The following is a 25320-nucleotide window of genomic DNA, read 5'->3' as shown; positions in this document are numbered from 1 at the left end:
GAAGAGTAGAAGAGCAGTTTCTGCCCCCTCCTTTCTGAAAACATCATTCTGTCAATGGGAGGGGTGAAAATATCAACACTCGCAGGGCGGCAATGAGCAAGCCAAAGGAATGAATCACTTCCATGGGGAAGTAAATGTGGAAGTCCTAACTGAATAAATATGCAAATGCTATTTAAATATGTTTAAATTTACGGAAATAAGCCATTCATTAATTTGGAAGTGTTAAATACAAAGGGAGGGGGAAGTATATCCACACTTCTACAGAGTTTGGAAAACACCATTTACACCGCACAATATTATAAATACTTGTCTGGCATTTCATTATCCTGCCCAGCCAAAAGAAAGCCCTGAATGGTACTCGCCATTGCAAAATTGTTCAAAAGCAGGGAAGCTCAGATTTGTGGGAGCAGAAGCACTTTCTTCAAGACAAAACTACCATTGGATACAACCTAAATCTTGGAACACTTGCAGAGTTTTTAGAATGTTGGGAATTTAGAAAGAAGCACAGAGAGAAGAAACGCCTTTGTCTGCCCCAGCTGCAAGAAAACATGTCTCTCCCATATTGGTCTCTACAGCCACAAACAGGCACTGCAACCTTCCAACAACAGTTTGACTTCACCCCGAAAGGTGCACTCTTTTATTGCTTCCTGAGACAGACGGATGCCAACCAGAGCAAGACAAATCCAAGAATGGCCATCTTATTAAGCAATTCTACTGGCATGGTGAAACAAAGACAGATTGCTGTAACATAGTCTTTGGCAACCTACTGCCCTTCAGATGGTTTGCACTGCAACTCCCATCAGCCCCAGCCAGCAGGGATGTTGTTGGGGGGGGGGGAGCCCAGGAGCCGAGCAGCTGCCAGCCCAAGGGTGACATCAGCAGAAAATGAGTGCAGTGTCATTTGCTGTTGCAAATGAGGATGAGGACACAATCAATGGCACACAGTCTGTTTGTATCCGATACTGAATGGTATGTTCCAGTGCTAGGTTCAAATGAAATAGACACCAGCAACCAGCACACACAGTGAGAAAACAGGCAGTGCAACTATTAATAAATGGGCACAACTGAAGCTGAAGCCAGTACAGCTGTGCTGTGCAGCAATAATTCCTTGCTGTGCAATGCATAGGGGGGAAAGGAGAAAGAAGAAATAATGATGATGATGATGATGATTATGATGAGAAGAAGAAGAAGAAGAAGAAGAAGAAGAAGAAGAAGAAGAAGAAGAAGAAGTATACCCTGCCCATCTAGCTGGGTTTCCCCAACCACTCTGGGCGGCTTCCAGCAAAATATTAAAAATAATAAAACGTCAAACATTAAAAACTTCCCAATACAGAGCTGCCTTCGGATGTCTTCTAAAAGTTGTGTAGTTCTTTATCTCCTTCACATCTGATGGGAGGGCGTTCCACAGGGAGGGCTGTCAAGAAGGCCCTCTGCCTGGTTCCCTGTAACTTCACTTCTTGCAGTGAGGGAACCACCAGAAGGCCCTCGGAACTGGACTTCAGTGTCCGGGCAGAACAATGGAGCTAGAGATGCTCTTTCAGGTATACTGGGCCAAGGCCATTTAGGGTTTTGAAGGTTAGCACCAACACTTTGAATTGTGCTCAGAAACGTACTGGGAGCCAATGTAGGTCTTTCAGGACTGGTGTTATGTGGTCTCGGCGGCCACTCCCAGTCACCAGCCTAGCTGCCGCATTCTGGATTAGTTGTAGTTTCTGGGTCACCTTCAAAGGTAGCCCCACATAGAGCGCATTGCAGTAGTCCAAGTGGGAGATAACTAGATCATGCACCACTCGCTTCAAGAGACATACCCTCCCCAGACCTGCTCTGTACCCTACTCAAGTTTCTTTGCTTGGGCGAAAGGCACCCTTGCACTCTTACAATGCTTTGAAGGTTGGTACCAGCACTATGCATTGTGCTCAGAAACGTACTTGGGAGGACTGCCAGAAACAGAGCTGCGCACCGAGAAGTGGTGATAAGGCCCAAGGAAGCCCTGCTGACTTGATTCAGGGCTGGCCGCAGCCTTTGTTACCCAGGCAAGAGCCCACTTCTGGGTTGTCTAACAGCCGCAGCTCTTCAGGCATATATATGTTGGCCCCGCTTAAGGTGCGATAGGGACGCAGGTGGCACTGTGGGTTAAACCACAGAGCCTAGGACTTGCCAATCAGAAGGCCGGCGGTTCGAATCCCCACGACGGGGTGAGCTCCCATTGCTCGGTCCCTTCTCCTGCCAACCTAGCAGTTCGAAAACACATCAAAGTGCAAGTAGATAAATAGGTACCGCTCCGGCAGGAAGGTAAATTGCGTTTCCGTGCGCTGCTCTGGTTTACCAGAAGCGGCTTAGTCATGGTGGCCACATGACCCGGAAGCTGTACGCCAGCTCCCTCAGCCAATAAAGCGAGATGAGCACCGCAACCCCAGAGTCGGCCACAACTAGACCTAATGGTCAGGGGTCCCTTTACCTTTACCTAGCTGAGTCCCCAGTGTAAAAAGGCTCTTGGGAATGCATTGAATAGCCTCAGCATGCTGTAGATGTGCCTGCTGATCTAGCCGGTGCATCAGTGCTGGTCTGAAGACTTCTGGCATGTGCTGTCTGTGTGTTTAGACTGAAGCAGCTTTGACATGCTCTCTTCACCAGACGGTATCACTGACTTGCTACTCAGCATGCAGACAGGCTTAATGGATTGAGCCCATGTGGCGTAACGGTTAGAGTGCTGGACTATGACCTGGCAAAAGATATCAGGGTTGAATCCTCACTCAGCCACGAAGCTCAGTGGGTGACCATGGGCCTGTCACTATCTCTCAGCCTAGCCTACCTCACAGGGTTGTTGTGAGGACAAAATGGGGAAGAGGAGAACCAGCCTTGAGCTCCTTGGAGGAAAAGGTCGTACATAAACGTAATACCTAAAATAAACAATAAATTAACCAGAGTTTTTAAAAGTTGGGAATGGTTGCATTAGGCTGGGGTCTAGCTTCCTGCCTCCAGCCCACTGTAGGATTCGCCCAGCATCAAACTGCATGAAGTTGCCTTATTCTGAGTCAAGCGTATCTAGCCCAGTGCTGTCTGGCCTGACTGGAAGCAGTTCTCCAGGGTCTCAAGTGAGGTCAGACAGGTCCCCAGGGGTGTGTACTTTTAACTCTGCTTTGGAGCTCTAACAGCCCCACCTCACTGTAACACATGCCCTGTGCTCAAAACATGTGCATTAAGATGTCTCTGCCTGATGCAAGACCTCAAGCAAGGATGCTTGGCGTACCTGTGGCTGTGTAGCAAAACTGCCACCTACTGACCGGTAGTCAGAACTGCTTGCAAAAAGCAACGGCTGATCACCGAAGAATTGATGCTTTTGAATTATGGTGCTGGAGGAGACTCTTGAGAGTCCCATGGACTGCAAGAATATAAAACCTATCCATTCTGAAGGAAATCAGCCCTGAGTGCTCACTGGAAGGACAGATCCTGAAGCTGAGGCTCCAATACTTTGGCCACCTCATGAGAAGAGAAGACTCCATGGAAAAGACCCTGATTTTTGGGAAAGAATGAGGGCACAAGGAGAAGGGGACGACAGAGGACGAGATGGTTGGACAGTGTTCTCTAAGCTACCAGCATGAGTTTGACCAAACTGCGGGAGGCAGTGGAAGATAGGAGTGCCTGGCGTGCTCTGGTCCATGGGGTCACGAAGAGTCGGACACGACTAAACGACAACAAAAATACACTACAGGGCTATTACACCTTTATCAAGCCAGACAGACTGTTGCAAAATAGCGGGCAAACTTACCAGTTTGCCAGAACTCTTCATCACATTAGGTGTTAAGCAAAACACTGGCTGAAGGGTGAGTTGGGTCGGGGAGGGAAGCTGGCTGATGTTGATGGAGTCTGCACTTAGTCACAGTTTAAGGATGGATTTTGTCACTGGCAGCTTTATCCGATGCTTTGAAGAAGTTGGGCTTGAGCCAGGGCCAGCCCACCCATGAGACAAAGTAAGGAGATTGCCTCAGGTGGAAGGATCCACAGGGACAGCAGATCCGGCCTCCAAGGAATGTGTTGTTTTCTGCTGCCGCCGCAGTAGCAGTAACAGCTGTGGGATTCTCCTTGGGGACCGGATCTGCAGTGTCCTCAGCAGACCTCCCAACCCCCAGTGCAGCCCCTTGGCGAACAGGAGGTGCTGCTGGCCCCCTCCCCACTTTGTTCCCACCCACTCTCTGCTCACTCCTTCTTCCCTGGTGGGGGAGTCCACCAGTTTGTGGGTTGCTTCAGTGCCAAAATGTCTTGGGCCAGCCCTAATTTCAGCAAACCTATCCAAAGAGCATGCTTTAGCTGCAGCTGCCCAGAAGAAACATCTGGCTTGCTGCAGGTACCAACCTCCTGAGCAAATGGGACAGAGGATTAGGTGAATCAATGAGTCCCGTCCCGCCCACCTGTTACTAGTAGCAAGTATTCACCTGAATAGTTGTTTAACTGGAAAAAGAATTGTGGGTAGGAAACAGGCAAGTCAGTCTAGTATTGGCAGTGTTTTATTCTTGGGGGGCGGGGGGATGAAAGTTTCTGGGTTTCTAGATCTAACTAGAAGTCACATCACTGCCCTGGAAAACTCTTCCACTAAATTACTATTATCTTCTAGACCAGGGATGAAGAACCTAAGGCTCTCCAGATTTTGCTGGACTCCTAGTTCCATCATCCCTGCATTAGCGAAAAGAAATGCCTGGGCCACTGTAGGTCCCATGCTTCAGAGCAAATGGCACAAAGGTTGGTGGGAGTTGTAGTCCTGTAACATCTGGAGTGCCACAGGTTCCTCACCAGAGATTTAATGGTTATGTGCACCACAAAATGCCCATTTTGCAGAAGAAAAACTGATGATGCTCAGAACCTCTCCCCCCCAAACAGGCAAAATACCTACCTCGACCCCCAAAGCAAATGAAATATAGGCCCCCAAAAGCAGGCAACCCTTAATGAAACAAGCACCACCCTGATTTCTCAATTTAAAATAAGACACTACTGCTAAAAGATTCAAATTTGCACTTCCAGGTGTCACTTTTTAAAAATAATAATGATAATGTAGCAGCTTTATACAGTTCGAGTGATGCCCTTTCAGCTAATTGTATTGGTCCCCAGAGAGTAAGACAGCAGCCAGCATCTTAGTGAAGGTACAAAAGCTCAAGGCTAAATCCAAAAGGACAAGAAAAGTATGAAAACGCTGAAAATTGAAAGGTTGAAATGATCTCCCCAGAGGAACAACGGCAACTCAGTTTGATGATACTTTGAACTCAGGACACCGTCCTCAAAAGAACTATCTGAGAACCCTCCAGAACTCACTAGTACAAGCCCTGATCCTGTGCAAAGAAGCTGGTGAACCAAAACAATAACGGGAAAGAACATTACGAAGTGATCGCCCTGAACTTCCCTATCCCCACCCCAAACACGCAGAACTTTGAAAATGCCTGTTTAGAAAGAAGCCAGTGTTCTAAGCAACATCCTCTTAAAACCTCTATGTCCTAGTGACATGGTGGCGCCTCAGCCCAGGATCCCTCTGCGTACCTTTCTCAAAAGTACACAATGTGACCTGCGGCCACATCACATACCGCTGCCGGCAAAGAGAGAGCCCTGTGCCTTGAGCTACATCTTTCCTGCAATGGAGCAAGAATAAGCTGTTTCATTAACTGGCACTGCTACCATTTCAGCCTTGAACTCTGATCATGTTTCTTGCTTGTCTCAGTGGAGGATAGAGGATACGTGAGCCTGCCTGGGAACTGTGCAAAGGTGAAACTTGCATTTGCTGCTCTGGCCACTTTTTTGCCAGGGACTGGCAGGGCGCTTGACGAGGGTGTGCCAGGGGAAGGGGGCCTGGAGTCTGACTCAGGAGAGGGGTGCAGTGGTTTGTGTGGGTCTGTGCCAGTCAGGGGGCAAGAATCAGAGGCGGGGAAGCTTCAGAGCTGAAGGAAGAGGAGGAAGAGGCAGGCCAGGCAAGTGAAAGGCCAGGTGCTTCCCCACCCTCTCCTGCACCACTGGCTCCCAGGACCAGGAGAGGAGTGAAGCAGGAAGAGCAGGGGCGGCTTCCATGCAGGCGTAGTCTCCAGCTACATGTGTGTAGGCCATTGGGGAAAGGTACATCAACTGGTGGAGGGGAACTGTGTTATTTCTCTCAGTGAAGGCGCTGTGTGCATTCCTTTGGCTGGGAAGCACCCTTGCCATTCTGCCACTAGCATGTGGCCCTCAGAAGGTTCCTGGAAAGGTTTGCAGCCCTTGAGCTGCAATGTTCAAGACAGCTGAGGAATGCAAATTACGCTTGCCAAGTGATCCTATGTATCGTCTCCTGGTGGTCTTGTTTGCTGAAGCTACAGCTGTTCTCCCTCCAGCATATGTCAGAAAGGAGGTCATTTCAATTTCCATCAAGTTGTTGGTCAGGGTAACCCCTACTCCACTTAGCTTCTCTTGCTAAATGTTCTTTGGCTTTCTGCATCTGCAAAAGAGGGAGTGTGATGACTGTCACCTCTCGCATTGACTATGCACAAAGATTATACAGATTACGAGGCCCCTTGACTCAGGACTCCTGGCAAGGCATGACTTCACTAGATGACTTGAGTTTCTGGGAACTTGCCTCGCCACTGGCTGCAGCTGCAATTACCAGCGTGAAGCTGTGAATTCTCATGCTCAGCCGTATTGTGTTACAGGAGGGCAAAGCCTGTTTGTCGGTGTCAAGCCATTTAAGGTTGCCCTTATTTCACTGTCAAGACAGCAGGCTGTCCAAAGCATTTTTTTAAAAAAGAGAGTTTAAAATACTAGTTCAGTTCATACAAAATATGAATTGAAATTAAAGGGTTTTTTAAAAAATACTGATAAATTATGGTTGCATAAATTTGACTAAATCATTATGAAGGAAAAAAGCAAAATAATCTCTCCTTTAAAAGGGGGGGACCTTAGGGAAAAAAATTCACCATTCACCATCATTCAGGTGTCTGGTTCAGAGACAGGTGTTCAGCAAACCGACAAGTCTTGAGAATGGGGATTCTCAAGATGGCGCCCCAGAGTATAGAGACTGCTGTTTTGCTTTCCCTTCTATTGAAAAAATTGTCAAACTAAATGAAGCTGTTCCATCCATCTGGGCCACACAATGGCCCACTTGGGATGCAATGCTAACCCAGACCTCAGTGTGACCTGTAAGATGCTTCTGATCTCCTCCTGTATTTCTGTATGATCGTTCTCCTAAGACCTTTCTCCCTCTCTGGGAGAGGTAAGAACCCTGAGGCTGGACCCTCCGTTTCAGACACATTAGCAAACCAGCTGCCATTATAAAAATGTAATCACTTGATGGATCAAAACAGCACTTGGCTCGTCACAATAGCTAGCCAGAGGCCTTTGGAAAGCACACTGGCTAGTGGAGTGTTACAAGTGGCACGTAAGAGCAATTGATATACAGTATATTGTAAGAGAGACTTCTATTTGAGAGCAGACAAATCAAAGACACACTTTAAAGAACTACTGGTTTCAATGGGCGAAAAGTATTTTTTTTCACCTCTGGTGGACATGCCCAAAGATTAAGGCATTCTGGGAGATGATCTATAATGAAATGAAAAAGGTATTTAAATATACCTGTTTAAAGAAACCAGAGGCCTTTCTCCTGGGCATGGTGGGCCAATTGGTGCCAAAGAAGGACAGAGTTTTTTTCATGTATGCTAGAACAGCAGCAAGAATACTCATTGCTAAGCATTGGAAGACACAAGACCTACCTACCAGGGAAGAATGGCAGATGAAGCTGATGGACTACATGGAATTGGCGGAAATGACTGGCAGAATCCGAGACCAGGGAGAAGAGTCGGTGGAAGAAGATTGGAAAAAATTCAAAGCTTATTTACAGAAATATTCTAAAATTAATGAATGTTAGAAGGATGCTGGAAAGAAGTTATATGACTTTAATAGAAATATTATAAAGAATTAAGTATGAATAGATTGACATTGGGTAAAGATGTAAATTTAAGTCTAAAATTGCGTTAAGTTAAAGTATGGAACTAAATTTGTGAAAGAGGGAAAGGACTTGCTGGAATAATTAATTGAACTAGAATACAAAAAAGGAGGTGTGAGGAAGTTGAGGAAATAAGCAAATGAAAGATAAGGATATGAAAATATGGGGTTCTTTTGTATGTTTGTTTGTTCTTTTTTGGGTTTTCTTTAAATGCTTTTCTTTTCTTTTTCTTTTTTGTATTGTTGATGTTTTGTATTACTGTATTTATTTTTGTTCTTGAGGCTTTGTAATTGTTTATTGCTTATATCTTTCTTTTGTTTTTGTTTTTTTGTAATGTCTAAACTTTAATAAATATTTTATAAAAAAAAAATCAATGGGCGAAAAGTATGCACATGTCAAAATCTCAATGAGATCAACGGTAACGCAAAAGTGCTTTTAAGGATGGGAGGTTATCCTGGGAGCATGACATATCAAAGACCTCCCTCACCCCGCGGAAATACTTCTGGTTGTAGCAGCATAATCTTCCATGGGTGTCTCTCCTCCACTGCTGGTGTTCCTACAGCAGTGAAGGAGGTGGGGGGGGGGGGACATGCCAATAGTGAATGATGGGAAGCTTTAGGTCAGCCTTGGACAAGGGAAGGGAACAGCATCAGTCCTGGAGTAGGCATACTATTTCCTCAGCAGCTGCTCCTCAGCCAGTGAAAATTTGGCAGGCTGTGAGAAGCAGCAGAGGGTACACGCCAGTTCCTCTGCTCACCTGCCGTGCAAGATTGTGCTTCTGGGTAGTATTGGCCTTCCAGATGATGAGGATCTTCAAGCAAGGCAGGAACAGAGCAATTTGTAGAAAGCCCAAGTCTCCTCATTTGAATTGCTGCCTTCTGTATGCTCCTACTTTTTGATAGCTCTAGCCCAAGGGTCAGCAAGGTTTATCTTGCCTGGGCCGGATCGGTCCCATGGAGATCCCTTTGTGGGCCGGATCGCACATGTGTGCCTGCAATTTCCGGCGCCTGCGCAGATGCAATTTCCGGCGCTGCGGAAGTGAGTACCAGTGCTGCGCTGGTTTAGCGCAGCACACGAGCGGGCCGCTAGGTTCAGGGGCGGTTCATGGGCCGGTCAAACGACCTCTGTGGGCCGCTTCTGTCCCATGGGCCTTAGGCTGCTGACCCCTGCTCTAGCATATGCAGCTCTCGATGTAAAAATCATTTTTAAAACATTCTTCAAGTTATTGTGGATCATCAGAAATCCCCCGATTCCTATTAATAAACACTGTCATCTAGTGGCAAATAGGTGTACCAAAAGCTGTGCTTTGACTAGCCAGTTGTCAAAGTTGATATCAGAGACGCAGGCTGGGGTCAAGTAAATTTAATACTTGGGTAGCACCTTGCAGTCCTCCCTGCAATTAAAACGCTGAATACAAAATGTGCTCTTAGCTCTCGGAGCTCATCAAGCAAGGCTTCACCATGTTTCTGAGATCAAAAGGAATTTGCGACTTGAGCTATACAGCTCTGCTGGGCTTGCGAAAGCCGGGATCATATGAGAACTTGGTCTTTTCCAGTTGAGGTCACTGGTTATAAAGGATTCAGTGTCCAAATAGCAGGCTATATTAAATCTATCTTCAAAGATGATATCACAGGAGCTCAGGGTTCATGGGACAAAGGGTGCAATCCAACTCCAATAATCAATGGGAGTCATACATCGGTCTCAGCAAGATAATACAACCAGCAGTGGCAGAGAATGCAAGGTGGTGGCAGCTAGGAAGTTACCAGGACAACTGTCTGGCCCTCTTTCCACCCTAGCAGTAGTGTGTCACCTAGTTTCCTGCAGATGTTCTGGGCTGAGGCTCAAACTTAACCATAACCTGCTCCCAAATGTGAAAGCAGCACATGCCATCTTATAGGTAATGTCCACACTGTATACTTAAAAGTGTGTGTGGCTGACATCAAATAATCCTGGGAATTTGTCTCATAAAGCTGCAAGTCCCAGTACCCTTAAACAGTAGTTGCCAGGATAAGTGCTTTAAATGTATGGCATGGATGTGACCATAATCAATGAATGTTCCTGAGGCTACTGATTTCAGTCTAGAAAGGGTGTGTGCGCATGATAAACTCACACCAGGCAGTCAGCTTCTCAGATCACTTATTATTCCAAGGTTACTCAGGACAGGACATTGCCCTATGTTTTTCCTGACCTTCCTCAGCGATAACAATCACTATCTGTCATTTAGCCATCCCTAGTACTTCAGATGGGCCATGAATTGCAACCAATGCACTCATTTTGTACAATTGCAGCAGTTTAGAATGCTTGTATGTATACACCAAACCTCAAAATTACTTTTTTGGACAATTTCAAGAGGACCCCATCAGAAATATTTACACCAATGGAAAAAATCTAAGGTCAGTCTAATCCAGGCTTCCTCAAACTTGGCCCTCCAGATGTTTTGAGGCAACAATTCCCATCATCCCTGACCACTGGTCCTGCTAGCTAGGGATCATGGGAGTTGCAGGCCAAAAACATCTGGAGGGCCAAGTTTGAGGAAGCCTGGTCTAATCACATGGTTAAAGCAGACTCCTTTTTGATGGAAAGTAATCCTCGAGCATTATTGTAAATAAGGCAACAGAATTCAAAGCCTAGCCTCCTACCATCCAGGCCTGTATTTTTCTTTTTGCATGGCTTTAAAGTTATGATACAGGGTTCAGAGCAGGATTCATGGGCCACGAACATTAAACAAGAAAATGCTAGGACTTTTTCTGAGCAGTGATAAATGCAAAATTAAATAAAGTCCTCCAGCAGCTGAGGTTGAATTCAAAAGTCTAAGTGGCATTCCAAATAGGGGCTTTAAAGGAAATGCAGTGGTCTGCCAAGAACAAAATCAGAACGAGCTGACGTCGTCAAAATAATTTGTTAGTGTGCCATCTCTATTCCAGTTGGACAGTTATCCTTATTGTCTCTACACATAAGCCACATCCCCTCAAAACTATGTCAAATTCTACACATAAATTCCTGTACAAGCTGAGAAGGGTAGCATGTTTACAGGTCACCATTAGGAACATTTTTTGTGGCAGAAAAGGACATAAGACATGAGGAATAAGATACAGGGGTCCTCTTCCTGCTACCGAAAGGCTCTCTGAAAGCCAAGGCTCAGGGCAGCTACAATAGATCCACAGTATTTGTTCCAGGACAGATAATGTATTATGGCCATTCTTTTCTTGTAGTCATTAAAAACCAAGAATTAAAAATCTTGTAATATTACTGCACTTCCTATCACTAGCACAGCAGCTTTTTCAGTCTGTATTTAAGCTGCAATGCTGACTGGCTGTAGTCCTTTTTTATTACTGCAGTTGAGCAGCAAGCTTGCAAAACACTAATACGAAGTTTAAGTAGGGATGAGGAGGAAGGGAAATAATTACTGGCCATTTACATGCACAGAAAAGTCTAGTGACTAGTTCCATCCAACTCACTCCTTGAATTATACTCTGAAAAATAATCAAGCCATGCTACTTGTAAAACATCAAGCTCCTATACCATTTAACTCAAAACAAGCTCCAGTGAAGCAGATTTGTGTCTGTGTTACCAAGCATTAAAGAGTTAAAGCAATTTGGTATGAAAAATTCCACATTTTGATGATTTAATGAGGTATTCAATAGAGTAGTTAAAAAAAAAAAGAACAGTCGGTATATTTTATTTCTTGTAAAAAGGTTTTCACACATGCAGACTAAAACCAGTGTAAGAAAGTATTCACCATTATTTTAAACAAATAACTATACTTAAATAGAAATGTCTGCAGTATGTGTGTATAAAAATAAGGTACATTTGTACAGAAACAAATTCTCCAGTTTTCATATTGATACAACTCTAACACATACAATTTAACCTGATCATTGTTTTAAATCAGTTTGATACTGCTAAGGTATTTTATGTGCAAAAATTCAACACCTTTAAAAAAAAAAAGTCCTACTCATTGAAGGTGTTGGGCTTCAAATCAAATCCTAATTTGACTTCTTTTCAAGTTTCAAACAGTCCCGCACGTGGTATAATATGCAAGTGTAAGTAAAGGACAGTTCAATCTGCCCCATCAGCGCCTGTGTCTGCTGTGTCCTGAGCGACTGCCACTGTGGTGCTTTCCTTTATGCGACCTTTCAAACGAGCGAGATCTCTCTCGCCTGTCCCTGTGGTGTCCTCGCTCGTGCCTGTGTTTCTTGGTAACATCTGTGTGGTCCCTGGATTTGCTCTGAGAACGGGAGCGAGACTTTTTCCTTTTGTGACCGTGTCTATTTGCACCTTTCAACTCTTCTCTGCTGTGCTTGGGTTTTAAATGTGGTGATCCATGATTATGATGCCTCCGAGGACTGCCGCTGTGACTACGTGACCTGCTTCTGGATCTTGAGCTGTAGGTTCCAGAGAGACTCCGTCTATTGTTGTAACTTAAAATGCAAAACAGCACAGTATTTAAACTTGCACAGTGTAAAAATTGTCTACTGCTTACGCGATGTGAAACAGCATCTACATCTAATCAACTTGACACTACATGGTCTTTTGTTCCTAATTTTCACGAATAACTCTCTTGAGAGATGACCTCTTACTACTTGTGCTGGTTTTTTGGAGGGGCTGTATCAGCTGTTTTCCTTACTGTTTATCTGATTTCAATACTTATCACTGCTTTCCACACAGATACACCCCTGCTTTGTTACTGTTTCTTAATTGTACTATTTTCAAAATAAAAATTAAACTTGTCACAATACACAAATTATCTATTGCCTACAGTATGTGAAACAGCACCCCAGCTCATTACTAAAGAAAACCGTATCAGACACCTGAGATTCTCACTCATATCTGTATCTGTCTACAATATATAAAAATTGGTTTCAAATTTGTAACAGACAGGATTTCTTAGGTGCAAGAATTTATTACATCTGTCCTCTTGGGAGAATCCCACGGCTACATAAACCCCCATAAATGTTATTTCATGCAGGATTTCTTCAGTTAAGTAGGGTGGCAAAATTTAGTTTACTGGCACAGCAGTGGCTAGGTCACATATACCAAATCCACAAAAGATAATCTTGTTTTTATTGCATATTTAAGCTGAAACACTGTGGTGATATTTATTATTTCATTTCAGTGTTCCAAGAGCTTATAAGTTGCCAACTTTTGATGCTTAATCATAAAAGTTACTCAAACAGCTTTAGTAACTTTGTATGTTGTCTCAAAGCAGAAGGCGTGATATTTTCACATTAGAAGCCCTTAACTGCTCTTTATTTTCATGTTACTAAGCTTCCCTTAAGAAAAATATAGGAGAAGGAAAGCATACTTTAAGTTATATTTAACCATTATTTAAATACTCACTGTCTCCTTGGGGAATGGGATCTGGACCGTGACTTTGTTCTTGACTTCGATCTGCTAGCACTTCTGCTGCTTCTACTTCTTTTGCTCTCTTTTCTCATACTGGATTAAAAAAGTAAGCATCATATCAATTTACAAATGCACATAACGGCATACAACTTAGAATGAAGTGAATAAATCATATTTTACAGACTGCTACCTACCCATTGTAAGGGCTCTTGGAAACCACTTGTCTGTCTTCTGGTTCTTTTTTGATAATTTTTGCATTGATGCACAACGGAGATTTCTCTTCCGCTTTCATTTCCCTTGGAGAGCCTATGAATTGAAGTAACTTATGGTAAGAATGTTGAAGAAACAGAACTCTTGACATTATACTTTATAGTGAATTTGCTAATATAAGTTTCTACAAATGGCATCAAACAAGGTTCTGATCACACGACAGAATTACATTTAATTTCTTACTCCTATAAGATGTCACCCCCCCCCCAATTTTCTTTCTAATGTAGTTTTAATTCATTTTCATCTTTAAAATGTTTAGCACAGGTATCTTACCACATGTGCATGACTGTATATATGTGTGGTACCAGTAAATAATTCAATAAATCAAGTTAAACTCTTAAGAATGGCACAAAAAGAGCAGGAAAACAGCTAGCAATTCCATGAGAGTTTTTGCACAGACTCTTGAGGCCTGTGGAGTGCTGAGAGTTTGAAAAAGGAGGTTTGGTGGGAGCACCTGAGGCGGAGCTTAGTGGAGTCCTCTGGTAATGAGGAAGACAGTCACCATTCATGTCAGTTTGGCAAGTACTGCTGGCTTTTTAAAGGGGTTTCCAAAGGTTTATAGGGTGTTTCCCTATATTTCACATATCCACGCAGTACCTGGAAACCATGTAAGTGGGGAGATGCCTGTATATAAAGGCTGTAATATTTGCTCAGTCAGACATTCAGGGACTCCTAATTCTGCTCCGATTTTTCTTTTAAGAATTAAGTAAGTAGACGCAGAATCAAGTGGACATTGTTACAAAAAACTTACAGGGCTTGGAAGCAGGTGAAAAGCCTCCCAATGTGGAAAGGGCTGGCGTTCCATCCGGGTTTAATCCTTTTGCTTTTAGTTTAGCTTCTTGAAGTGCCATTTTTCTCTTTTCAACTTCCTTATCAAGTAATTCATAGTTAGGCTGCAAGGAGAACCAGAGTGGGCATATAAACACACACATGTATCTCTTTGATTTTTAGCAATAGATCTTATTTAATTTTTTATTCCACCCTTCCTTTCGATTGTGGCCAAAAAGGCATACAAAATAAAATACAAGTTTTAAAAAGCAATTAAAATACTAAACCTTGTCAATTGCCAAAATGGAGCTTAAAATTAAATTACTTTATCATAGCATGCTAGCAGCTTCCATGCAGCAGAGTCCTGGAATTTATACAACTCAGCAATTGCATCAGGGTTGCTTGAATTTGCTCCCAGAAATACACAGCTTCTGTTCCAGGCTGTTCAGACCCTCCTCTAATAGCTGAGTTTTTGGAAGCAAAACAGAGCCTCTCAAAAGTATAGCACACATTCCTACACACTTGGTGTGGGGTGAAGGATTCTAGATATAAATTTTAACATATTTCTGTGTAAGAAATTGCAACACTCCCCCCCCCAACTCCCTAAAAGAGGAGCACATCTTTTAGCATGTATATAGTACATTTCACAACACCTGCAAGTACACTGACAGTTACCTTCTTTCTTGTATACAACTTAAGTGTTGTTAAACATATCTCTTGAATTTCTTCTTCAGTAGTTCCAAAAAGCAAAAACCAATGGGGACGGTTAGGCAAAGGAATCTGGAGGAGAAATTATTACAAAGACGGGTCAGAATCTGAAACTAGGCAATTTTATTTAAAGATTGTTGAGATAAAGGTATGAGTGAAAACAGAAAACAAATTCTTACCTGTAGAGCTCTAGCTGCAAGGTAGATACAAGCACATGCTATTGTCTCTGGTTGAAATCGAACAAATACATTGGTTCTGAGGCTGTCGTTCATGTAATTCCTGAAAAATATGAATGTGAATTTGTTCCAAGTTCTAAGGCCTATTTATGAAATCAAAAACATGAAGTTGGAGACTCAATCTACTTTATTATTTTTTCTTCTCCTTCATACTATTAATTTAGATTCCAAAACGTCAAAATAAGTATTAAAGACAGAATGCCTCAAATGCCCCAGGATCATTCCAACATACAGGCTCTTGTCATCTCTCTAGAACTCAGGAAAGTACAAGCTAAGTTTTATCTTGAGTTCAATCTTTATCACTACAAGGAAATGCAAGTCCTCACTATGGCTTTGCATACTATTATGTAACTCATGATTATTCTATGAAGTGTCCATCAACTAAGATTTAACTCTAAAATCATCTGTTCACATGACCACTTTAAAAACTACATATTTAAATTGTTAATTCATTCTTTTGTCAAACAAATCAGTATGTTTTATTTAGTGTGTCAACAACTACAATAGCTAAATGCATCTCCTATGATACAATGTAAAAACAAGATCTACAGGATATGTACTTCATTTCATAAAATTTATATACAAATGTAGCTTCATATTATTTTTGTAAACGGTTAAGCACTTGTGCATTCCAATTACGTCATGGGAATGAATTAAGTACGTGCTTAACACTTCTACTAAAAACAGTGGGATGTGACTGGAACTTGCTAAATCATTTTTATCAGCTGTTTCCATGGACTTTTAATGGCCTCATGTGCAGAGAGGCTGCAAAGACTTTACAAAGTGAATGACATCTATATAGATGAGATACAAATATAAGCTATAAAAACTCTGTGAAGTCAAGTTCTAACAAATTAAAAACATTCTTAATCACCGAAAATGTTGGTGCTCAAAATTGTTATTTCAGAATTTAGTAATAAACTTTTGCTTCTGAACATAAGGGCGAGACCTCCAAACATGCCAACTAATCTACTGTGGATGTTTGCTGGTTGCGAAAAATATGCTCAATACACAAAACAGTAAATAGTTAGGCATGTGCTAGTCCCTCTGCATGCACAACCCACCACCAAAAAACCCCCAACCACTAGAATCCAAATTGAGACAATACTGGAAAAGCAGTTAATTAGGAATCCGTGCTACAGCTAGACTTTACCATTTATGTTGACAGGTCATGTCATAACTAGGAAAACAAATACACATTTCATATGTATGTTGAACAGATACTTCTAGAATCAGATATACAAATCCTTTTGACACCCGGACAGAACTAGAAGATGCTGCCAGATGGATATGGACCACTTCAGTAAATCTTGGCTGAGAGCTTGCACTGCACTGGCTGGAGAGAGAGGCAGCCAATCAGGCCATCCTCAGGTCATGAGCTGTGGTGCAGAGGGCAGAGTTCTATGACTTACCATCAGAGGCTACCCTTTAATCAAAGAGTAGAAAAAAGAACAAAGTTAAATTGAGTTCTCCAAGAAAATGTGCTATGAAAGCCACGAAAATAGTAGGCAGAAAACAAGCAACGACACACATTTCACAAAGCGTTTACAAACTTACAGTTCATTCTTTGGTATATTGGACACCAAGCTTGTTTTTTTTCTGCTACTATTTTCCTGGCTAAGAGAGAGAAGAGGAAAACTTACCAGGCTGTTTGGACGAGTGTTTGATTACGTTCACATTCTAAGACTTGTAAGTACATAACAATGATCTGAGAGAGGAAGAAAAACAAAAAGGTAATCAAAACACCATTTAAATGTTAAGGAACATCTGTACTCGCATCCATCTTGAACATAAAGCAAGGCAAACTTAAATCTTAAATCTCCTATCTATCAACCCCCATTTCTGATGAAAATTCAAAATTCCACTCCCCCTAACCTTAGCTTACAATTAGGAGTTTTACCCTCTTCCTAGAAACAGGCATGTGTTCTTGAGTTATACAGGTTGTCATATCTAGGAATTGTTTACCTTTCCTGTCACCATCAAGACATTTTCGCAGTTCAATATTGAAGAAACTTTCGTGGACTCACCTTATGTGGATGCTTGACATGAACACAAAATCCCAATTCCTTCAGCACCCTCCTTTCTGCTTTGATTACTTGATTTTTGGTGTTTATGTAGTTCTGATCAAGTATCAATGGGCTTGGAGTCCTACAGTTTGTAAGAAATAGAGTCAAAACGGTTTTCTATATCGAAGACAACGGCTTTTCTGTTTTCCCTTCCAACCAACTAATGGCAACAGAAACCAGATTCTAAACTCCTGCAAACAAGTTTTAGCTTTAATCTTGTGCTGTCCAAGTTAACTAATTTAGTACAACTATGTTAACTTTAAAAAGCTTTCCTATTAACATTCAGAATTTCACATTCAAAAACATTTCACTTCACATAAAAGAGATGAGATACAAGGCTAAATTCCAAGTAATTCCTAGTGATGTCTTTTGGGAAGATTCCATTCTCTGAAAAGGAGCATAGTGGTGAATTCATCATTCAAATTACCACTGTAGTTTCAACATCTGTAAAAATAAATGTGTTATGCATGGGAAATAAAACAAAGCTATGCTTCAGTCATTTATCTTGATCACAGAATAATCTTGATTTCTTAAATTGTATGTAGACTTATTTTTTTAAACGTACTAACAAACAAAAAATGAATACTATGCTACAGTAACGAGAACTATGTTATCAGAAAGCCCTAAATGGCCTTGGCCCTGTATATCTAAAGGAGCGTCTCCACCCCCACTGGTCAGCCAAGACACTGAGGTCCAGTTCAGAGGGCCTTCTGGTGGTTCCCTCACTGCAAGAAGTGAAGTTACAAGGAACCAGGCAGAGGTCCTTCTCAGTAGTGGCACCTGCCCTGTCCAATGCCCTCCCATCATGTTACACAGATAAACAACTACACGACTTTCAGAAGACATCTGAAGGCAGCCCTGTATCAGCAGGTTTTTAATGTTCGATGTTTCGTTATGTTTCTTATATATTTCCCGAGGGTGGCTAGGGAAAACCAGTCAAGATGTGTAGGGTATATGCAATAAATTATTATGAACATATTCCCTACCTCTAAATCCCTATAATCTGTTTTATCTTGTATCTATGTCACAAATTGCTAAGAAAGCACATAACCTAGTTTGTTAATACAGCTGAGGCAACATTATACTGTTCTCCGTTAGTTAAATTTAAACTACCGGTATCTTGCAAGGAGCAAGTTAAAAATATTTTACTGTGGCATTATTATGGAGTCTTCTACAAGCATCTTTTTGTATGAATGACTTATATTGGTTATGGATAGCCTTAAAACAAATCTCTTCTCATTAGTTGTGTACTATCCATAAGCAATAGAATTCCTTTCTACATAAAGATGCACACAGAATACTATTTTAATATTAAAATTTTAGGTTGCTTGTGCGCAGTGTGTGTGTATTCCCCTACCTTCATTTCCATTGTTTTATGTTGAGACTTTAAACATCTTCAGGTAGTGATGTGTCCTCTTATATTCTAAAGCTTCATGCACAGGGATTGAACTATATACACAATCAGTACTACTTATTGCATTTTACAATGTTTGACATTCAGCAAACTGACTGAAGATTATGGAGCTTTTTTTTAAAGGAGGTAAGCGTTTCAAATCCTTTTATGTATAAGAATCATAAACTGTCTACAGCACAATCATCTGAATTCTGCCCCTGCATTTAACTAGAACAGGGATAAAAGCAATTCAAACAACTGCCTTCTTTAGCTGTTTACGGCAGAATGACACTTCATTCAAGAAAACTTGATAGTGAGGTTGCACTATATATTTCCTAGATTATCCTGATCCAAAAACCAAATGCACATTACTGCATTGAAGACAGCTTAGCTTCACTAAATTATTTGGTAGTGCAACAGAACTAACCTAGGCAAAACAGGCTGTAAGATTCTGTGCACTGATATAAATTTACCTTGTGCTCAACCTAGAAAACCTTAAGAAATCTGTATACTAGCACTTGTGAAAGATGCTTCATAACATACAGGTATTTCCTGTTTCCATTTCTTGTTGGTATACTGCCCAAGATTAATTCAAATATTTGTAAGGCAGAATGTTGATGCACTATATACTTCTCAGAGGAACGTTCATTATCACACACACCCTGCTCCAAATGTAACTCTCAGTCATCTTGCTGTTACAGACCAGCAGAGCTACCCTATCCACAACTTAATGCAAGTTACTAAATGTCTCAAAATGTATATTTGCAATATCAGCCCTACTAAACTGTTTCTGACAGAGAAATATACCGTTTTAACTTCACAAATTAATTTACTTCTAATTTAGATGCAAATGTTATTAGACTTGGCAACTTGTTAACCTGAATACCCATAATATTTTATGAAAAAGTAGTTGGGAGGGGGAATAGATGCCACCTTACAGAGCCAAAAAAAGATTGTAGAAACTGTCTCAAGATACCGGATTAGCTGTGTACCAAAAAATTTAAGATCTTATATTTATTGCAATAGCATGTAAATTATTGGGCTTAGAGTCCTGGGTTGTGGTCATTACATTTTTGCATTTTAACTACATACCAAACTCCTGTTCGGCTCTATGCAACCTGTCCAGTTAAATGAAGTAAGCCCACAGACTGCAAAGTGGCTAGCTATCCTACATTTCTACGCTGGGCAGGGAAGAGTGGAAGTCCCCCTCTCTGCACCTACTATGAAAATGCAGGTTACTAGCATCTTACGAGACTACTTTTAAGAATACCCTCAGCTGGCAAAAGGACAGGCAGTGACAGGCTTCCCTTCCTATATAGGCAACACAGGGGGGGGGGGGAAATCAGACTAGTATTGATAGGAGATCTCTCTGCATGGAATTCCTTGTTAACTATGGTTACCAGGAGAGTGGATAAATACAAGGTCAAGTTAGAGTTAGCTATCAGAATACAACATACCTTTCAAAAGGACTAAAGACCACATTAGTGCTCTTCCTAACTAGACAGCATTCCAACTGGAATGATTGGCATATGCAAACTTTATGCAGTTGTGTGTAGAGTTCACCATAGTATTAACAATAAGAATGCAAAAAGGGTGCTTTCGTATCAAACCAAGAATTACATCAGCTATGCTTACATATTAGGCACTGAAAACAGCCATGGCACTGCATAAATTTAGAGTTGTGTTAAAAAGTGTAATTATTACAATTTTAAAGGGACAAGAACATGATTCTCTGAAGCATAATAATACCCTGAGGAAATAACTTTCCCACAAATTTCACTCCACTGCTTCACGGCTGGAATAATGGCTCAACAAGGGGAAGCATTTCTTACTAAGATGGCAGTAGGCATCTTATCAGTTACACGTGCATATAAAATCAAAGTCCGACTTTAGAGTTCAACAGAGGTTACTCCCAATTAATTTCATCCTCACTTGCGAGACTTGCTTCCACTTAAACCATGCACATGATTGGGATCAAGCAGCAAGCCTGCAAGGTAATTAACTTTAACATTCCTTGTATAAGTGTATCCAGATGTTACATCGAACAGCCCATCAACATTCATGTATATTTGCAGATATGGCATGTGTTATGATGACACTCTTTCAAATTCTGCTTAAAAAGGTGTCAGGTTAAGGATCTAAGCCCCAACCTGTGAAATACTAAAGAAGAGTGACTTAACCCACTAGGAATGCAGTAATATGTACAAGCAAAGAGAAAATTATATTTATGTTTTCACTGCTGTTGGTTGGTGGGCATAGCCTTTGATACAAATTATGTGACAGCTCCAATGCATGCACAAATGTGCTAATTCAAAATGATTCACATTAACATTATGTACTGTTGAGAAAAATCCAACCATTCTTGTCTGCTGACAATGGACTTTTGTAGCAGCTTTCCCAGCCTAACTACCAAAGATCCTTTTTTTAACTGGAGATGCTGAGAATTACTCCAGGCAAGCAAAGCCAAATGAGACGTTGCTCCTCCCAGTAAAAAATTCCCATGTGCAGAGAACTTAAAATATCGATTCTTTAGTGCACGCCTGCCTATGATTGCAATGCTTATTACTTTTAAATTATTTATTTCCCCCAGTTGTTACAAAACTGTACATTAATCATATAGAATGTGCACAAAATTTACTAATTGTGAATAACCTTGGTAGCAGCAAAAGCATTGGTTTATTAATTGCTATTTATGTTCTTAAACATAAATTTGCATGTTTGTGGCAGTCAGTGCTATACAACATCAACCACTTTTTGCATTCCAAAGTAAAAACTTTTCTAATGAGTCTTTTTTCCATTGAGTACTAGATTTTAGTAACGCATACTACAATTGTACTTGAGTGAACTACATTAAAGGTGAAGATTTCATGAAATACACAAAATAAAGCATTGAAATGTGACAGACAAACTATTAAGCACAGCATACCTAAATTTGCTAGTTAAAATTCTAACATTTGGCTAATTTCCAAAAACCTGGACAGCAAAGATGAAAGCTTAAAACAAGATACAGGAGTTCTTCCAAATGGTTCAGCAACGGCCAACCTGTCAGTTCCCCGATTCCAGTGACCTATTCTCAGAGCACTGGCTTCTCCTTGGGGATTTTCCATACGTCACTCACTGTTGCCATGACGACAGCTTCATCTCTATGAACCACTCCACATCACCCAGGCTTTGGTAAATGTAGCTGGTCGCTGTATAGTCGGTTGCAAGGGAAAAAAGAGCTAAAGTTAATAACATGTACAACTGATTTGTTTGTAAAACTGTAACACGCACAGAATAATGCTTTCATCCCATTTTTAAAAATGAGCCTGCATGCCAAAAATGTAAGATTTCTTATAGACTTGACTTGCTCCAGACTTTTCAGACAGTATTTGTTTTTAAGTTAGCTAAAAATGAATCAAGTAAAGTACATCTGCTTGAGTAAGACATCAGCACCCAACATGACATGCCAGGTTTTTTATGGGAAGACTTCTTTTTTAAAGAATTATGTTTTTCATCTACCCGCCATGCTACTTTTCAAATCCTGGCTGGCCAAGAAATATTTATATTATTAATTAATTATAACTTCACTTGAAATCTAGACAGTGAGGGAGAAAGTCTTAGGTGCAACTGTTTCATTCAAATGAAGCTGAATATTCTTTTTAAAATAAAAAAAGACTTGAAAAGAAAATATATTAGTACATGTGCACGTTACCTGTGTATAAACTAAATCTACCTTTCTGAAAAATAGCTTGTTTTGCCTAGATATGCTTTTAAGCGGTAAGACACATATTTGTATGTTGTTTTCAGGATGCCTAAGTATCCCACAAAATTTGGCAAAGAAAAATAAGCTCTTAAAAATGTCCCTAAGTAGTGAGGATATCATTGAAATCAAGCCTATATGTATTTACTAATTAATCAAGAGACAGCTTCAGAAAAAAATATTCAAGATAGTGTGCAAGTTTTCCTATGTTTAATCTTTCCTTACTCCTTTATATTTAAAGCTTTACAAACCCACAAATAGGGACAGCTCTACAACAATCACAAAAGCACACACAAAATTGAGACTCATCTGATGTATAGACAATCATGCTGAATGACAAGTGTTGTTCCTGTAATTCTAGATGCACATTGCTTCCAGGATTCCTTTGTTTATATCTTGAAGATACCATTAAAACAGGTATATGCTGTAAACCAAACCAAGCTGTCAACTTTCCCAACAAAACCACTACTATAAACGTAAATAGGGTAAACTTCAGTCTTCTGCTAAGAGCTCGAGAGACAATTATATACTCTCTACTACACTAAACATGGACAGTGGTCCAACAAGACCCAATATACATTTTCAGTAAAGTTAAGATGTAATAAAAGATAACTACAAGTTTCCACTACAAAACAAAAAAGCAAAGCAAAACAAACAATACTAGCTCAGACCTGACTTCATCCAGCTCATTTCAAGGTCCAGAGTTAAGAGATAATTCAATCCACTAAGCCACACTAACACACAAAATCAACAAAATTCAAGCCTATGTCAGCTGTTTATCACCTTCAACCTGATCAAGCCAACCTACCCAAGCAGAACCTCTACAGTCTTTGGACTACATTACAGTGGGACAGTGTACAGTGGTACGTTATGTATACCAAAAGCGGAGCTGATCTTACCTTTTAGCTCTTAACTGGCGCAAGTGATGGGAAACGTTGATCACATCTCTTATGCGACGAGGCGCTTCTTCAATTTTGGAAGCAAGATTGATGCAGGCCATCGCAACAATCTGAAAAAAGAAGCCCATTGCCGTGAGAAACTTATTTCCCCCGGTGGTTCATACACAACACATTATAAACACGACTAGGGGCTAACCCTAATGGGAGATATGCCAAAAAGAAACCACCCAAGCCAGAAACAGTGCTGTGGAGACTCCTTGCCTAAGGCAAAAGAGCAGAGTCAAGGTGAACAATCCTAACTGAAAACACTCACTTCATACGTTTGAATGGCCTTCAGTACCTCTCGCCCCCTCCCCAAAAAAACACAACCAACGAAAACCTTAAGCCTGCCTACAACCACCAAAAAAACTCACCTCAAAGCTGTGCTTGACGAACGACTTGGAATAAAAGAAGCGGTGAAACAACACCTGCCCGGTCGCCATCGCCACCTGCGAAGACAATCCCCCGGCGGGGAAGAGACAGGAAGATAAGCCATGTTAGTAACAGACGAAGCGCGCATGCGCGGAGTCCAGCTAACGCCTCCCACCCTCCCTTTTCCGGAAGCGGCATCGGCGCCGGGCCTGTCAAGCAGGCCGAGGTCGCCAATCCGCCGCCATCTTGTGTCCAGCGCCCTCCTTTCCCCTCACGGAGCCCCGTCTCGGGTCAGCGCGGGCGGGAGACGAGAAGAGGCGCCCTTAGGTGGCGGCGGTGCCCTCCCCGTCCTCACTTTCTTTCCCCTGCTCACAAAACCGAGGCCGAGGCCTTGGGCTCCGCGGTAGGCCCCGTCGGAGGCCGCCCCCCCCTCCCCCGGCGCTGACCTGCGGCAGGCGGAGCATGATGCCGGCGGCCTGGATGAGCTCGCAGCCCAGGATGCGCAGGTCCGTCTCGCTCTGGAGGTCCAGCCCGTCCTGCATGGAGGGCGTCGGCGAGAGCCGCTCCTCGGGGATGAGCGAGTGGTCGATGGTCAGCGACACCTCCGAGTACAGGCGGTCCCCGATGAGGATACCCGCGGGGGGAGCCGAGGAGGACGCGGCCGGGGCGAGCGAGGCGCCTGAGGCGGCGGGGGAAGGATGAGTCCCGCTGGAGGAGGCCATGGCGAACGACCGCGACCAACACGCTCGCCTCGACGACCGCACCCGGAGCCGGCCACGCACGGAATAACGCGTTTGCGCCCGGCGCCCGATGACGCAGCACGGAGCGGGGCGCGCTGGGAAAAAAGAGTCCCTCCCCTCCCTCCCGCGCTGACGTGAGGCGAGCGGCACGTTCTTCGTGCGTGAACTCGCCTTGGCGAGACGGCGAGGGGAGGGGGCGGTGAGCTCCAGCTGCTAAGAGGCGCTTGGAAAGGAGCCGCTTGTGTTGTTTTTTGTTTTTTGTTTCTTTTTGCTTCTTTGCTTTGTTTAACTCTTTTTCTTCTTTTTTTTTCTGTAACTTTTAAACTCTTAATAAATATTATTTTTTTTTAAAAAAAGGAAAGGAGCCGCTTGCGCTACCCCTCCCGCCCCGTGCTATTTCAGGGCGTCGGAATGCAGTTTCGGAAAATGTTCCTTGATGTTACAAAAAAATTAAAAATAAAATACGAACAGCTGCTAGCTGCCAGCCCACCTCTTTCTGCAAGTCGGAAACGTAGCATTTCAGGGATGTTTTAGCTCAGCCTGTTGCTGCTCTGCTATGTTTCTACTTGCAAGGACACACACACACACACACACACACACACACACACACACTGGTACCTCGGGTTACATACGCTTCAGGTTACATACGCTTCAGGTTACAGACTCCGCTAACCCAGAAATAGTGCTTCAGGTTAAGAACTTTGCTTCAGGATAAGAACAGAAATTGGGCTCCGGCAGCGCGGCGGCAGCAGGAGGCCCCATTAGCTAAAGTGGTGCTTCAGGTTAAGAACAG

General features: G+C 42.2%; 1 protein-coding gene across 1 annotated transcript; it reads right to left on the bottom strand.

Moving 5' to 3' along the window:
* Positions 1–11597: 11597 nt before the first annotated feature.
* On the bottom strand, positions 11598–24717 carry CCNL1 (cyclin L1). The gene is made up of 11 exons (XM_081008234.1): positions 24234–24717; positions 23790–23864; positions 23377–23486; positions 17304–17424; positions 16920–16984; positions 15220–15319; positions 15008–15112; positions 14316–14457; positions 13489–13600; positions 13289–13387; positions 11598–12369 (listed from the first exon to the last, which is right to left on the bottom strand). Exons 1-11 carry the CDS (start codon positions 24507–24509, stop codon positions 12021–12023), a joined length of 1554 nt encoding a protein of 517 aa, XP_080864360.1. The 5' UTR covers positions 24510–24717; the 3' UTR covers positions 11598–12020.
* Between the last annotated feature and the right edge of the window lie 603 nt (positions 24718–25320).

Source organism: Podarcis pityusensis (assembly GCF_964106645.2).
Source record: "Podarcis pityusensis genome assembly, chromosome: 5".
In the NCBI taxonomy this organism is placed as follows: Eukaryota; Metazoa; Chordata; class Lepidosauria; order Squamata; family Lacertidae; genus Podarcis; species Podarcis pityusensis.
The sequence above is the reverse complement of the archived record's forward strand: the minus strand, read 5'-3'. Positions and strand labels throughout refer to the sequence as shown.